Raw genomic sequence first — 16,062 nt, 5'->3', positions numbered from 1 at the left:
CTGCAGGACTAGAGCTCGTCTGTCCTGCCGAGCCGCGAGGCGCCCGAGCTGTGCAGTAACGGCCCGAAATTCCCCCAAAACACAAACAAAACACAAATCCTGCGGATTTAGCCCTGGAAGCGCCACGTTTGCGCTGCGGTGCCGCCCGCCCCGCCGCGCGGACTACAGCTCCCAGGCGCCCCCGCGCGCCGGCGGCGGAAGCGGGCGGGGGCGGCGGCGCGCGGCGCCTTGTGGGAGCGGCGGCGGCGGCGGTGTCCATCATGGCGGCTTCCATCTCGGGCTACACGTTCAGTTCCGTGTGCTACTTCAGCGCCAACAGCAGCGCCGACCACGTACGTGACGGCGCCGGAACCGGCACCGCGGCCGGGAGCGGCACCGGGGCGGGGCGAGCGGGGCGGGGGCACCGGCACCGGGGGACCGGCACCGGGGTGGGGCCGCCCGGTGCCGGCCTGGGGGAGCTCCCTGCAAAAGAGGCGGGTTTGGGTATCACAAAAGAGGCGGTTTKGGGCAGCGGCCGAAGCCTCCGCAGGGCTGGTTGTGCCCTTGGTGGAACCACGGGCTCTGGGGGGTGTTCGTGAATCAGGAGAGCTGTGCAGAAAAGTCTGGTGAATCCAAGAGCTGCTTAAGCCCAGTCTGGCCCAAATGTGTGCTTTAAACCAGGATTTTGCCGAAATCCTTCAATAGTAAGGAAGTTTTGGTGTATGACTGCGTGTAGTGATTTTATTTTTATTTTAGTCTCTCTTATTTTTCTTCCCCCTGATATTGTAGGAAGGGTTTCTGCTAGGAGAGGTAAGGCAAGAAGAGACGTTCAGCATTAGCGATTCACAGATCAGCAACACTGAGTTTCTACAAGTAATTGGTAAGTAATAGAATTAAATTCCCCCTAAAAACACTGCTCCTGTTTTGTTTGTTCCTAATATAACTATTCAGTGAGATGTGTTAATTTCCTAATGCAAGCAGCGTAGGATTTTCCAGTCTCCCAAATTTGCTGTTAAGCCATTTGCTACRTTGCTGAGGTGTGAGGAAAGGCTTTCCCTGGGCATGGCTTGTTGTGCATTTGTCCTTGTAGGAGGAAGTTAGCCTTCATTGCAGACACTTACCTGCATTTTGTAATGGAGAAATGACTTCATTTTTTTGGGGCCCTGCAGTGAGTTTCCTGCAGGAATGTACCCGAGATAAAATAAATATGTATTATAGTGTTTACTAATAATGAAAGSGGAGGATTTCCAGAGAGTTGGCATGTGCAGCTAGCAGGTGGTAACACTGAGAACTGCAGCACCAACATTTGCTAAGGAAAGGCRGTCAAAACATTTACTTTCTTGGTAAGCAGCACAGGTACTGTACAGCTGGCTGTTGTCGTAGGAAAAGGGAAATGATTCTAATGGATCGGAAGATTTGGTGCCTCTTTTTGGACTGTTGGTGGTTGGAATAAATATTTTGATATGTGGGTAAAAAGTGTTGTGGGTAGTTGTCTGATTTATAGAAATTCAGAAGCCCCTGCAAGGAATGGTAGTGGCTCAGTGTCCTTTTCGTTATGTGTATATGTAACTCGGGATTCAGCTAAGCTTTATTTTAAAAGTTCTCATATATAKATGCACTTGGTTTCCTGGATTTTGAAATCTGCTAGTTTGTGGATCAAGTTCCAGACAGCAGAGCAGGGCCTTTATCAAGCTTAGCTAATACACAAATATCTTGCAGTTTGCTCTCAAGATAGGCTTAAATACAAGACTGATAGTTTCAGAAACTTGTACTCTTGTTATGTCTGAAGATACCACATTGAAGTGGGGCAATTCTGTGAATAAGAATCCTGAGGATTAAGGAGATTCCTATTCTGGTTATTTCTAAGCTGAAATAAGTATGTGTTTAAGAATACACACACACACACACACATATATATATATATGTCATCAGCATTTTAAAAACTCAAGTTTAGAATTGTAGATGCATTGTGTGTTCTGAGCAGCAGCCTTGTTGCTGCTGCTTTTTCAAAATATGAGGTCTGTGTAAATGTAGAATAACCTAAGAATCAAGTATGGATTCTCAGTAGTTACACTCAGTGTGTTTACTGGAAGGAGTTGCTGTAAGCTGGAATAATCTGATATACTGCCTTTGTTTAGCAAATCATTTCCACTGATTCATGGATTCCTGAATGAAAGTGTGGGGTGGATTTTAACTAGCTTTGTGGAATGACTTTGAAATGCAGCCTTCACAGCAGTATCAAAAGTTCTCCTTGCCAGTGAAAACTTATGTGTGCCATTGGTGTGAAGACGTTTATTTGGATAGTGGCAGAACACACAGAGGTGCAAATGTGTGGAGTCTGTTGCTCTTGGGAGTTGAGATTTGATACTGACTTTGCTGGGCTTGCAGGCRGGAGCAGCCTGTCAGTTCAGAGCAGCAGCTGGTGAGTCATCCTCCAGGAAGGAAGGCGCCCAACCAAGTTGTTGATAAACACTCCAGCAGGCAACTAACGTAGGGGCTTCATGGTGTTTCTACATAAACGCTGCGTACTCATCTGAGCAAACACCATCTAGGGTGAAAACTACAGGATTAAAGTAGAATAACATGAAGAAATATTAAGATGGCTGAGTACCAAAAATACAGAAATAATAAAAACCACAGGAAAGTAAGTCATATTAGGTGAGAGAGAGCATGTGCGTTGGGTTTTTGCCCTCTTCTCTCTCACTTCTCTCTCTACTGGAATCTTACAATCTCTGCTGCTTAAATAAGCATCTTAGCATTTATTGCTAACGTATTTGCCCTTGTCCTTTATTTAAATAATATACAAAATTACTGCAAACAGTGTATATGAATGTAAGCAAGCTGTTTTGGAAAAAGTGCGGCAAGAGCAAAGAAATAAGAAAAATTATGTGAGCAGTTTGCAATGACAGAAGGAAAAAAAAAAAATAAGTGTGACCTAGGCTTATTTATTTTTAAAATATTTTCCACCCTGCAAAGATTGGAAAGAGAGGCCACTTCCCAAATGTGGTGGAATGACTCGCAGGGCAGTGTGTGGTCTGACACAAATGTTTAATTGCTTGCTGGTTGTGATGTGGAAAGGCTCTGCAAGATGCATGCTAGAATTTCCCTGTATGTTGAGCAACTGGACTTATGGTTTTTTTTTTTGTTGTTGTTGTTGCAGAAATTCATAACCACGAGCCTTGTTCAAAACTCTTTAGGTAAGCATTTTCTGTTACCCTCCTGTGTTGGCTGTGTAGTGGGATTAATGCAGAATGTAAAAATCGGTGAAATACATGAGTGTTTTGGATGTACCTAACAATATTTTCATTATTTTCTCATCTGATACTATTACAGAAGTGTGTGCTGATGGCACAAGCCATGTTGCTGAATGCATGAGTCGACACTTTTATTAACACTCCTCTTAATACAGCGTTTTGGTTGAGAAAAGGTGCCTGGGTAGCTAACAGAGCCCTGTACCCCTCCTCTTTGAACTCCACTTCCCGTGCTGGAGGTGGGGAGCAGTCAGGTCACATTGTGTCACTCTGGTAATGAGGACAAATGTCAAAGCCCAATTTAAATTGGGAGGCTTAGGGTAGCGCTACTTAGGCCACGTAGCCCTAAGTCTTAGGGCCCTGTGTGTGCCCTGTCTGCCCTTGCTTCACAAGATTGCTCGGTCACACAGGTGGTTTTACAGGCTTCTAGCAACTCAATACTCTCAAACTTTCAGCATTTTTTTTTCACTTTCTCATTTTCTGTATTTCTGAATTAAAATTAAAGGCAGGTCTATATAYTCTACTTAGCAGCCTCAATCTATTACATGCAACTTTCCTGCATAGTCTTCATTTGTTACACAGCCATAGTTTCTGAATTGCTCTCTAGAGATCCTTTTGAGAAGGAATTCCCAGAGAATCACTTTGTGTCTTCATTTAGAGACTTCTAGACAATTAGGAAGACTCAGTACCTTAGATATTATGATTGACGTTAGTTACATTAGAGAGAAAAGCTGCACTCTGTCATTTGTTAGCTGATAATTACACAGAGGGCACTCTTATCCCAGTGAGATATATATGAGTGTGTGTGTGTGTGTGTGTATATATATATATATATGTATGTATGGCAGAGTTTCTGTGCATAATACCTGATGTCTGATAGTCTTTTCCAGTTTCCTAGGGATGCCTTGTGCGGTACAAATCAAAACTTATCATGTTTCCTGTCTCTTCCCTGTCAAGAAATTGCTTGTTAGTTATTGAGCTGCTGGAGGAAGGGGTAGAAGCCTGTATCTCATAGCATGCTTTCCTCTGAAAAATCATCTGTATGAGTCCCAGACTGGGAGGTCAGGTTTCCCTATACCTTTAGCTATACCTTTAGCTGTAGTTGGTACTGTTTGGGGCATTCTGCTATACGTTATTCGGGTAAATGTAGCCACTATGCAGAGGCCTGTGGTTCATCCAATCTGCCTTCTTATAAGTAGGCATTGCTGTTATTGAGAGGGTTTGGCTCTGAGCAAGACATGAGCATTTTATAAGGCCAGATTTACCAATCTCTGTGGCTTTCAAAGGGCGATGTAGCAGCTCATCTCATATGAGAATTCTAGTGAATCATAGAGACAGGATTGGTTATATATTACTTGCAAGAATGCATAGAGTRCAAAATGTTATTTAGCGTCTCAAATTTGTAATTGTGGTCTTAACATGCAAATTATTTTGACTACTAAATCAAACTTTATTTCCACCCTTATTTACCAGCCAAGTACTGAGTTCAGAATTTTCTGTTGTTTTTTCCTTTCCACAAGAGTTGAGATCATAGACCTCTAAAACAGAGTGTTTTCCTGCACTGCTTTAGGTGTTAGTGATATCAGCTCTTGAAAGAGACTAAGGACTTGGCAGGTAAGTCAAGGAGGAATCTATTTTCACATGTTTTTGCTTTTATTGTGAAGCRTGATCCATTTGAATTTGTAACCCTATCTGTGCAGATAGGTTTATAAATTCCTAAATTGGCAGTGTCCTCTTAAAAAATGTTTGTTAGGAATTGAGCCCCAGTCCTATRAGCAGAACCATGTGGAAAGACCCTGATGTTTCTTTGGACTTCTGCTAATCTCAGTAGAACTGTTTTGGCTGCAGGGGTCCGTTCACATGGGTCTAATTGCAGGACTGGAACTSAAGAAATTTATATATATAGATGCATGTAAAAGGGCCCTGCTTTCCTTTCCTCTTTGGCTGGTACAGCTTCTATTATCAAAGCAGGCGTTGACCAAATATTTATGAAAAGAAATTCTCCAGTCCATTTGTGTACCTCTGATTGTAGGATGAAACATTTTGATCAAACTAATATGTGCAATGAAAGCATTTTAAGACTAAAAATTATAGGCATATTACACTTTATTTCTGGTGGTTTAAAAGTGGTTAGGCCATTCACACCAGCTGGTCCTGTGCACCTGATCTCAGTGTCCTACTTCTTCCTCTGTGAGCCTCTCTYTTAACTGCATAGTCACCCCAGCTTCTAACATTGTGCTCTGAGTGGCACCCGAGTTGGAGGCCTTAAGTAGGTGGTGTGAACACTGACCTATATACATGAAGGTAACGCTTGGGAGGTTTTGTGGTGACTTACAGATTGCCATCGATTTGAAGAACACCGTAAAAGTATAAAGTACTTATTTTATAAATAATGCATATGTAAACCGTATACCTACATTTCTCTTTTCCTTTTTTGGTTCAAGCTTTTATGACTATGCAGGCAAGGTTAATGAGGAGAGTTTGGACAGGATTCTTAAAGATCGAAGAAAAGTAAGTTGTCTGTCTTCCTCTTCTGGTCCTCTATCCAGTCCTTCTAGAGTCTGCAATTAGAGTGGCATTGACAAACCTAAAAATAAGGAGTTAACTACAAGAAATGTTTTCTTTCACAAATTCAGCAATCTCTTTTCACCAAGACTTATCCCATGCAGAAGTTGGTAGATTTGTAGTAAGATTTTAACTTTGGTAAATTTTTGAATAACATCTAAATTCCCTGAAGAAATGCAAGGGATTTGATTTCAGGTTTCCAGACCCAGTGTCTTTCTCTAATTTCAGAGCTGAACTCATACAATTACAATGGGATGCTCAGCTGTTGAAACCAACAGAAAATGTAGCTGAACTGAAAATCTATCCCAAAGACTTAATTTTAAAGGTTAAAAAGATTGTCATGACGTAGCCTTGAAATTGCAGTTATTGCAGCAGTAGCTCTAAACTGAAAAGTGGATGTATCACAAGGTAGTTACATGTCAGGTATTATAGCTCTGTATCACGTATATTTTGTTATTAGCACAGCTCCCATGAAGTGAATAAGATTTCAGCAGTTAACCTGGAGAGTCAGACTTTTCAGAGCGTGTGATGACAGTGACTCGCCTGCTAGTCGAGTTTGTGATCTTTACGTTTGCCCTTTGCCATCTACACCAGGGACTTTCACCTGCAGGCAGGGCTTAAATTGAAAAAGGAACTGAAGGGAAACCAGCCCTAAATTTGAACAGTTCTTGCAACATCGATCATTTTAATACTTTTTTTGGTCTATTTCTCCCAATGCAAACTGAGTAGTCTTTTCCATGTATGCCTATAGCACATATTTGCTCTATGTGTGCACATATATTTTTGTGTGTATACACACATCTTTGCTGATGCAGTGAGTCTCCAGTTCCAGATCTTGAATTCTGATAATCCCATAATTCTATTTTATAGCACTACAAACAGTCATGTTAAGTTTCCCACCAAGACACAATGCAAAAATCATAAAACTGTCTTATTAAAAAAAAAAAAAAAAAAAGAAGTCAAGGTGCCAATAGATTTTTGACCAAATTTTATTTTGTTAGGGCCTTCCTTGCTCTGAAATCTATGCAGTTATATTATCTGTGGAGAGAAAACAGGCACAACTGGAGAACTGAGAACTTGCAAGTGTTATTTGACTAAAGGACAGCAATCTTAATGATATTAATGTCATAATCTCAAATAATAAAAACACTGCTGTCTGTGAATGGAGGCAATCTTAGATTCTCTTCTTTTAGCAGCAAAATAAGCATGTTTTATGCATGTAATCTTATAGACTTCCCTATAAAATAAAAACATTGCTGCCTATAGCTTATTTTATTTAATTCAGGAGTCCTGTGTTCTTAAATATGTAGAGTCTGCTGTGTTCCTGTGCATATTGCATATTTTTATGCATCAGTACRTAATCATGTCTATTCTTGGACTCTTTCTAAGCCACATTTTGTTAATGATGTGTCCTTTTTTGTTATTCCTATAAATTAAATGTTAGTTGTCATRAAATAAGAATTAAATACATGTTGAATTTGAGATGAACATTGAATTAGACTGAGTCTTATCTGATGTACATACAGATCTTTCACAAATACATGAGAGAATTTTATCACTGTACCCAGCAGATTAATCCCAAATGTTGTGGACAGACATGAATTTGCAAAAGTTTTTGGTGATGCACAGCCCWGGAAGTGAAAATAATATTAGTGAGTAGGTGGCTGAAATATACAGGCTGTAAAGGAAACTAAACCTGCTCTGTTTGAAGACTGAACAGACTTAATAATTGGAAAATGCTCCAAGTTTTATTGTGAAGGTTAAACAATTAAAGTGTAACCTCTGTTGAGTTATAGGATCTTAAATGCCACTGAGGATATGCAGATATTTGGCCTAGAGTGAGGTTGAGCAATTAAATGGCAGGGTCATTGTAAAGGGTCGTATTATGTTTTTTTGTTTGTTTGTTTTTTGTTTTTAATAAATGCAGATCTCTAGAAATTGTCTTAGTTGCAATAATGTTGTGAATTAGCTCATTCAGATTATATCRCAGTCTTAGTAACTTTATCAGCAGGTAAATCTGTGTCCCAATTAATGTTGTTTTTTCTGATGTGCTTTGTTCACAGAATGTTATTGGATGGTACAGATTTAGGAGAAACACTCAGCAACAAATGTCGTACAGGGAGCACATCATTCATAAACAGCTGACACACATTCTTGGAGTGCCTGACCTTGTCTTCCTTCTCTTCAGCTTCATTTCCACTGCAAATAACTCCACACATGCCCTAGAATATGTGCTTTTCAGACCAAACCGAAGGTAAGCGTGGTCTGAATGCGAGCCACTCCTGTTTTTTTTATTCTGCTTCTTATTGTGTTTTTTGTCTGTTTTGATACTGTAAAAGTACCTTACGATCAAGAAGATTGTGCGTTGAGGTGGCTGTTACCAAACAGTATCTTGATGTATAGATACCTGTAGTGACAGTATTTATTTTTCTGTGCAAGCACTTTATAATTTGAATTTTTAGGATGAGTGAAAGTTCTTCAGACAACAATACCAGTGTATTTTAAGAAAAAATCATATATTGGTGATGTGTTCCTCTTAAATTTTGAAACCTGAGTGTGACTTCACTCTTTGTATCTCTAATAGCTTGAACAAATAATTGAAAAGGTTTAAGATGGTACAGAAGTAGATCTCAAGAGTTTTGATTATGCATTTATTTTGAAGATAGCTTCTAATATTTAGTGTTTTTCATAGTAAAACTAACCTAGAAGGTTTACACCTAGAAGAATTGTAACTAGCGGAGAGATGGAACGGTATCAAGAGTACTGTGTAAAGGATCTCCTGAAAACGAATAAGGAACTCTCTCTATTTTTTTTTTTTTTTAAACAGGTATAATCAAAGGGTGTCACTTACTATTCCTAATCTTGGCAACACCAGTCAACAGGAATACAAAGTTTCTTCAGTGCCAAATACTTCTCAGAATTATGCCAAAGTTATTAAGGAACATGGGTAAGTGTGTGCTTGGGTCCTTGCCCTTCACGCCTCTYTTTCAGATAAAGTGCAGTCACCAGGCTGTGTTCTTTACCTTCCAAAGAATTATGCAACTGTGGATTTCAAGCAGAGCAAAATAGCTAATTATGAAAAAGAATTAGCAGTTGCTCCCCACTGTCCTTTTTCTGCTTAGAATCAAATCTTTAAAGAGAGCAAATGGAACTGCATGAGTAAGTCGATCTGGACAGTTGGTGCKGTGGGCCCTCTGGCTGAAGGATTCGTGTTTGATTTCAGGAGATTCTGCATGCAGGCCTGGTCTCATAACTGGAATGGTCATTTRGAGATAGGGTTTTCACGGCATTTTAGTTTGTAAATGCAAATCAACTCTTCTGTTTAGTAGCAGAAGGTCTCCTGCATAAATTTAATCTGCTTCAGACAATTCTGTTGCAGAAAAAAAATCAGAATATATTTTGTTGTTGCCCAAGCCCCGACTCTTTATAATTTAGCTTGCTCTTAGGAATACAACRTACACTTTAAAAATGCAATTATCTTTGCATCTTGAAGATAGCAAAAATCTTAACTTGTGTAGTCTTTCTCTAACAGTTTATGTATTTTTGTTTCTTTGTTTTTTGACAGTACTGATTTCTTTGACAAAGATGGAGTGATGAAGGACATCAGGGCTATTTATCAGGTTTATAATGCACTTCAGGAAAAAGTACAGGTAACTAACCTTAATATCCATCAGTTGGTATGTGGCACCTTCGTTTAGCCTTCAATAAACAGCAGGTGTGAGGAATGAAGGCTTTTTAGAGTCTATAAAAGATTTCTTGCAAGCTACGGGAAATAAACTTTAAGATATATATATATATATATTTTTTTTTTTTTCTCCTTCAGTAGTGGAATGGAACTTAGTTTCTATTTTATGTATTTATTTGCAGTCTCTCCTCCAAAAGTTGTTGGTCCCAATATCCTTGATTCTTTCTTTCACAATTTAGAGCTGTGTAACATTCAGTGACTTCTGGGCGACATCAACTGGTTAAGACTATGTGCTAAGAAGAGCCTCGCTGAAGGCTGTAGGGATCCGCACAGTTTTAAAGGCCAACTTGTTTAACAGAGTCTCCTGGGTCTTGGTGTATATGAGGCAGCAGAGGAAGCTCTATCTGCTTAAAATTTTAGTTTAAATTTTAATTCCCACTTGACTGTTCCAACCTCAGCCTGCTTGTGCAGGAGCAGGGCTGCTGCTCCGTGGAAGCTGCTGCTTTCTAACCTGCCTCATGAGTAGCTCGGGCCTCGGAGGCCGAGCCTTTGCCAKGCTGGCTCCAGGAGACAGGAAAATTATTAATTTTCAGAGGTCTGTCCCATTAGCTAATGGTATTTACTCTTTAATGCTGCTCTTGCCGCTTTCACGCTCTTGCTGTTGTTTGACTTGGTGTCTGGGAAAATGGAAAACGTGACATCATGGGGGAGTTGCCTTCCTACCCGTTAAACGTGTTACTTGGTTCTCCTCGGATAGATCGTGCTGCTCCAYGTCGTTTAGAGAGCTTAAAAATAAATCAGGTGATTGCTAACCTGGGCAGCTCTTCTCTTTGAAGCAGAGAATGTTATCGGACTGAAAATGGTTGTTTGGGGTTTTGTTTTGGTTTTTGTTTGTTTTTCTATCCAGAAGCAGATAGACCTTTATTTGCATTATTCACTAACTATATAATAGTAATAGTACTGCCTAATATTAATTTCTAAAGAATTGAACAATGTATGGTGTAATATGTTTAGATTTGAAAAGAAATTCCTCTTACCCAGCACAATTTTTCAAACTTGAACCTTCCAAAGAAGATTTTTGCCATTTTTTTTCCCAGTTAGTACAGAGGAAATCTTAAAAATCTGTAGGCCTCCCTTATATAATAGAGATCTCAGTCAGCAGACCAGCTTGGGACAGKGGTCTCAACTCTCTCTCCCCAGGTAGTACAGTCTACGTGAGCCTTTATGTGTTGCACTTTAAAGTCATGCTGCCAATAGGGAGTTCAAGCTGAAAACCCAGAATTCTTCCTGCTAGCTGATGGAAAAGACTGGAGGCTTTATGCCAGTTTTCCTGTACTAATGATTTATTTGGAAATGCTTTTTCTATTTTGCAGAAGATGGCAATGACAACTAAAGAAAATATCACTCTTCAGATAGAATTTTGTGCTCTGATATATTTGACTCCTGCTCCTAATTTTGTGCTTCTAGTAGCTTGTTGACTGTTAGAAGCTTTGTTAGTCTTGTTGTAGTAGTCTGCCCTGTATTTTTGCGACATCTAAGTCTATTTTACGTTTTTCTCCTAGGCAGTATGTATAGATGTAGAAAAAAGTGAGCGTGTTGTTGAATCCTTTCAAGCTGATGTAAACAGGTTAAAAAGGCAAATCGCGCAAAGGAAGAATGAAAAAGAGCAAGAAATAAGTAAGTTGCCTTCTCACTTCTTTCAAAAATGGATGCTGTAAATACAAAACACTTTATAAGTTGAGGAATGCAACTTAATTCCATAGCAAAAGGGGAAAAATCATATTGGGAGCAATATGTGATGGGTTTGTATTGAATGAGTTTACCTGAACTGCAAATATTTATCCAGTGCTAGTAAACAGAAAACATAAGAGAAGGACACAGAGGAAGAACGGGGCAAGTTAATTATGTAAATAACACAGGAAAAGATCTGCGGTAGGAGAGGAAAAGTGGAGCAAAGCCAGGAATGGAAAAAGCAGGACYAAAGCACTGGAGCGACTCCTTTTGAATTATTAAATAGTAATAAGGTACTGTGCTTGCAGGCCGGCAGCGATAGAAGGTTTGTGGAAGTCTTCACTYCTTCCCCAACCCCAAATACAAGCCTCTCCTCTTAAATCATGATTTCTAGATTTCTAATCAGTCCTTTTTTAAGAGTTTTTTTTCCAGTTGYTCCGTGTTTCTTAAGCTGTGGTATCTAAAGTTGTGGTCTTAATCATTAGAATGCAACCCAAAATAGTGTTTACCGGTTTCTCAGCAGCTCAGTACGGTTAATACAGGTTCATRTTTATAGTCAAATCAACAGTAAATCATAATTTCTTTTTTGCAGGACTAAACTGTTTTCCTCATTTTGTAGTTTGTGCAGTACTTTAGTCCTAAACACTTTTCCCAAGTTGATTGATTTAAGATGACTTTGAGTTCCTGTTCTAATACTTCAGTAYGCCTTTAACTTAGTGTTGTCTATAAATTTAGAACAAATGTTCTTCTTRAATTCAGTCATTTAGGTGATTAGTGCAAGTCTAGTTCCAGCTATGAGGCACAGCTTTTGTAATTAAATTCTGAAGCATCTCCCCATTGCAGCTAATCACTCTGTAAAACAGCTTCACAACTGTGCTTTTTGTGTGTTCTTTTTTGTTTTTATCCTCAAAGTGTTTTCAGTAGTCTCTTTGTTATGAAATGCTGAGATGCTGAAATCCATAAAGGCCAAATATCATTTCCCTGGCTGCCCTGTGCTCCTGCTTCAGTTGTTGAAACCATGAGGATCACAGAAAGACTGTGTCCTTAGCAGGCAAATTCGTAGAAATGTCATTAAGTCAGAGGGATATTTTTACCCATTATACACATTTTCATACAGGAAGCAGATTAGGTTTGGGTGATTATATCTTTCCAGGTGCACTAAGCAACATATTTTACTAACATTCTGGTCAGGCAAGAGGCCTCACTGCGGATCACCACAGTAGGGGTGTAAAACCACAAGTTCCAAAGATGTTTTGTGCCCACAGAGCTAGCGAGYGGCCCTGAGTATGAGATCTCAYGTGAGATCTCATGAGAAGGTCTCCGCACCCCAGTAAGCTGGGAAGGATCAGGCTCCGTCATGGGAAGGAAGCTTGGTTTGGTTTCAAACAAGTATCTGAGGAAAGTTGAGACCATTTCGCTAGTGCTTGCAGGATTGTCTAGCCTCCCAAGAGGCTCTGTGAGAGAAAGCACAAAGAAGTGACTTTAAAGATGTAATATCAACAGAAAATATGAACATTAGTGGAAGTTAATGTGGGCAGCTCAAAAGTAAGGCAGGCTGTGGGTATAGAACAAGTGACGATAGGTGGGGAAGAGCAGGTGGCCAGGGATTTGTGGCATTTTCCTGGTGAGAATGAACCCCCTGGGTTACTGTGCACACAGAAGGCAGYGGATTTGCCCTAGGTGTTTAATTCCCGTCGCGACTCGTCTTGCAGGTTCGTGTAATGGAACCGTTAAGATAAKCAAGATGTGCAGCACTGAGGTTCACGGATGCCCGGAGAAACGCAGCAGGGGGGYGTTTGGCAACCTCAGGGAGAAGGATGTATCAAGAAACAAGACTTGACCTGATGGTTAAGGATAGCATRTRCCGTGTTGTTCTCCACATAATGCTTGGAATTGCCAGGCTGAGGGGAGAGAACCAGTGCTGGAGCTTGAAAGCAGTGCCACGGACATGCACTAAGGGGTGGCCGGCAGGGAGGAGGAAGGTGCAGGCGGGGTGGTGCCTTCTGCCTAGGTTCTGTGAAACATGCTGTAATGTAAGCAAAGTACCCTGATTTTCCTCTGTTCTTGCAGGACTGCAGCAAGCAATTTTAAACAGGCCAATGCCGCCAGATAACCTGGAGCCTCTGTTTGTTCCGCGGATGTCCTACACTGGATTTGCTGTGGAAGGCTGCACGCTGGAAGATTCGGATGTCTCTGATCCTCCCCCTCCTTACTCTGATTTCAGCACAACCGGTCAAGAAAGTACTGCTGGCCACGGTCTCCTGGAGAGCAACGTGTTCATGCCTCGACCGCAAGCAGTAGGTTCTTCCAGTTACGTTTCAACAACTGCAGGCTTGAAATACTCGGGTAACGGGGCGTCCCTGCCATYCTCCCAAAGAGCAGTTGGTGACAATGTTGATGAATCAGAAGACAGTGATTATGAGAACTTGCTYGAACCCACAGAGTCGTCTGACAGTGAATACTCACAGACAAGAGATTCCCGACCCTCCACACATCCCGATGGCGATGCCAGGAACACTCAAACCTCTCAGATTTAATAGAAGGAGGAAAAAAAAATGGAAAACTTTTTTTTTTTGTTTTTCACAATTGTTACAGAAAGATTTTGGGGATCGAACCTGGAGGAAATGAACTACACAGGATTACTGTGCACACGGAACGTTAGAAGACTTGCACTAGATGGTTTATTCACCTTGTGATACATTTTGCAAGTTTTATAATGGAATCATTAGGATAATCAAGTTGTACTAATACTGATGAGGTTCATGGATGTACTGGTAAATTTAGGCAAAATGAAATTTATAGAGATCTTGTAGCTTTTGTTGCCGTATCTTCTTTAAGACAATAAATTGGGATGTAGTGACTAAGCACAGTTAGTGTACAAATAATGTTCTCAAATCAAAACTTACCTCTTGCACTATCATGCCTTGAATTTTAATTTTYGAAAGGGAAAATGTATCAGCCGCCTTCAGAACAGCTTTCTGTGGGAAGCCCAACTGGCCTTTGCAAGAAAAGGAAATCTTGTTAATTCGGAGGAGCCCAGCTGGGCCACACGTGCTCTGCCGCCTGCTGTCAGCGAGTGCTCCCGGCAGACGAGGGGCTGCTGTCAACTTTTTTACTAGCAGAATGTGCGTTTCACTTAAACGATGGTTGCCTTTTTCTATAAAGGGTCCGGGGGGTGGGATGAGTGGTAAATCATCCAAATGAATGTCACAAGTCTAATTTTTTTGGTTTTGCTGGGTTTACAATGACTTTATGCCACACTAGCCTCATTTATTGTCTTTTTTTTGGTTTTATATAAATATGAAGTGCACATATAGAAGTAAATGACTGACAAAAGCAGTAAATTCCACCACGAATAGATTTTGAAATCTGCAAATTACCAACACCAGAGACTTGCTCCTGTTTTATTTGCGTCTGAATATTGGATTTTCACTTCTGTATGAGTTATTTTGTGTAATAAATAGGGGATGGGGTAGGAGAAGATTGCTCAGCGGCTCCCCCGGTGTGTTACCTCCTTTCCTCTGGGTGAAATGTGTAAATGATCATTTCAAGTTGAATTACAGCTCTCGTCAGAAAATTGCCGCTTTGGAGAAATGAAGTGTGGTATCTTTAGAGAATTTCATGTTGGGATGCACTTACTTTTATTTAACGACTGCTTGTATACTAACGTTGCCCAAAACATGTGAAATTGTGCCACTAAAACGGTTGTATTATTGGACTTTAGCCCTGATGTGTAAATGAGAAAATACGCAGCTCGAGCTGACCTCAGCTGCAGCAGCCGTCGCTGCGAGCTGTGAATAACCCTTTCTCTGGGCTGTACCTGGAAAAACACCCCACTCGCTTAAAAGTTTAAATATACCACGTCGCCAACAGACTAAAAGTTCCGTATGTATCATAGACGTAGGCAAAAGCCTCTTCTTCAGCCTCCTTTGCCTGTATTAAATTAAACAGAGTGGCTTGGGAAAAAAGGAGGTGTTGCAGACGCTGCTGCTGTGGGGCGCCTTGCAGCCCCTCGCGCGGGGGGCTCTTGSGCCCGTGACCTTCCTCTCGTCAGCCTTAAGCCCACGCGTTTGGTCCCGGGCTGTTGCAGTCCCCACGCGTGCATTTGGCAACAGYGGAAGCGGGAGGAGGGCGACTGCACTTCTGTTTCGCACAGAAACCTGCAAAATGTACATCTCTGACAAAGCAGTTAAATGTGACAATAAAATCTTATTTAATCCCGTCATTTTATATCTTCGTGCTTGTCAGGTTGCACGTCCGTGAAGTCATGMAGCAGAAATGCAGCTCAGAATCCCAGCAAGGCCGAGGTGGGAAGGGACCTCTGGAGATCATCTAGTCCAGACTGTATTTAGTAAGGTGACTAGTGSGTCTAGTCACTTTGGTTTCTCTTCTCTCACTTAGTGCCTTTTATTTGGAGAAGTCAACGCCAGTGGAAATCACGTTGCCTGCAGCGTCTCCTCGCGCGTCCTCCCCTCACCACGGCCGGTAGCTGCCCTGGGAAGCCTGGCAGGTCTAAGTGCCGTGGAACTGGGGAATTCTTACTGCCAAAGAGGCGTTTGCTGGTAGGCTGCAAGGCTTGGTCAGAATTTCTTTTTGCCGTCTCTTCTATCCTTTTTTTCTCCTTCTGGTTACTCTGAGTTAACAGTTTGGCCCAAAAGTCTCGGGTGTTTAAAAGCAAAGAGGTGCAGAATTTGATGCACAGCTGCTACGCGGCAACGTCTGGGAATGGGCAGTGTTTTCCCGGGAGGATCCTTTGGGGCACCTTGGCATTTGTGCGGATTTCCTTTGGGTGCAGCTTGGGCGGCTTTTAGCCTTGTATTCATTGTCCTGATCCTCCAGCGCTCTGGCGGA

At 41.2% G+C, this 16,062-nt stretch overlaps 1 protein-coding gene across 2 annotated transcripts; it reads left to right on the top strand.

Annotated features, from left to right (window-relative positions):
• The first annotated feature begins 238 nt into the window (after positions 1-238).
• ABRAXAS2 (abraxas 2, BRISC complex subunit) lies at positions 239-15,140 on the top strand. 2 transcript variants are annotated; one of them, XM_026039941.1, is made up of 9 exons: positions 239-332; positions 769-859; positions 3,140-3,176; positions 5,675-5,741; positions 7,859-8,049; positions 8,623-8,742; positions 9,361-9,445; positions 11,043-11,157; positions 13,282-15,140. In XM_026039941.1, the coding sequence occupies exons 1-9, from the start codon at positions 261-263 to the stop codon at positions 13,746-13,748; spliced, it is 1,245 nt and encodes a 414-aa protein (XP_025895726.1). In that variant the 5' UTR covers positions 239-260; the 3' UTR covers positions 13,749-15,140. The 2 variants fall into 2 exon arrangements, with proteins under 2 accessions (XP_025895726.1, XP_025895727.1); XM_026039942.1 differs by lacking the exon at positions 239-332 and adding an exon at positions 633-683.
• The last annotated feature ends 922 nt before the right edge of the window (positions 15,141-16,062 follow it).

The sequence above is a fragment of the Nothoprocta perdicaria genome, unplaced genomic scaffold, assembly GCF_003342845.1.
Source record: "Nothoprocta perdicaria isolate Ctin4 unplaced genomic scaffold, notPer1 scaffold_247, whole genome shotgun sequence".
Taxonomy (NCBI): Eukaryota; Metazoa; Chordata; class Aves; order Tinamiformes; family Tinamidae; genus Nothoprocta; species Nothoprocta perdicaria.
Note: the sequence above shows the minus strand (reverse complement) of the source record. Positions and strands in the feature narration are given on the sequence as shown.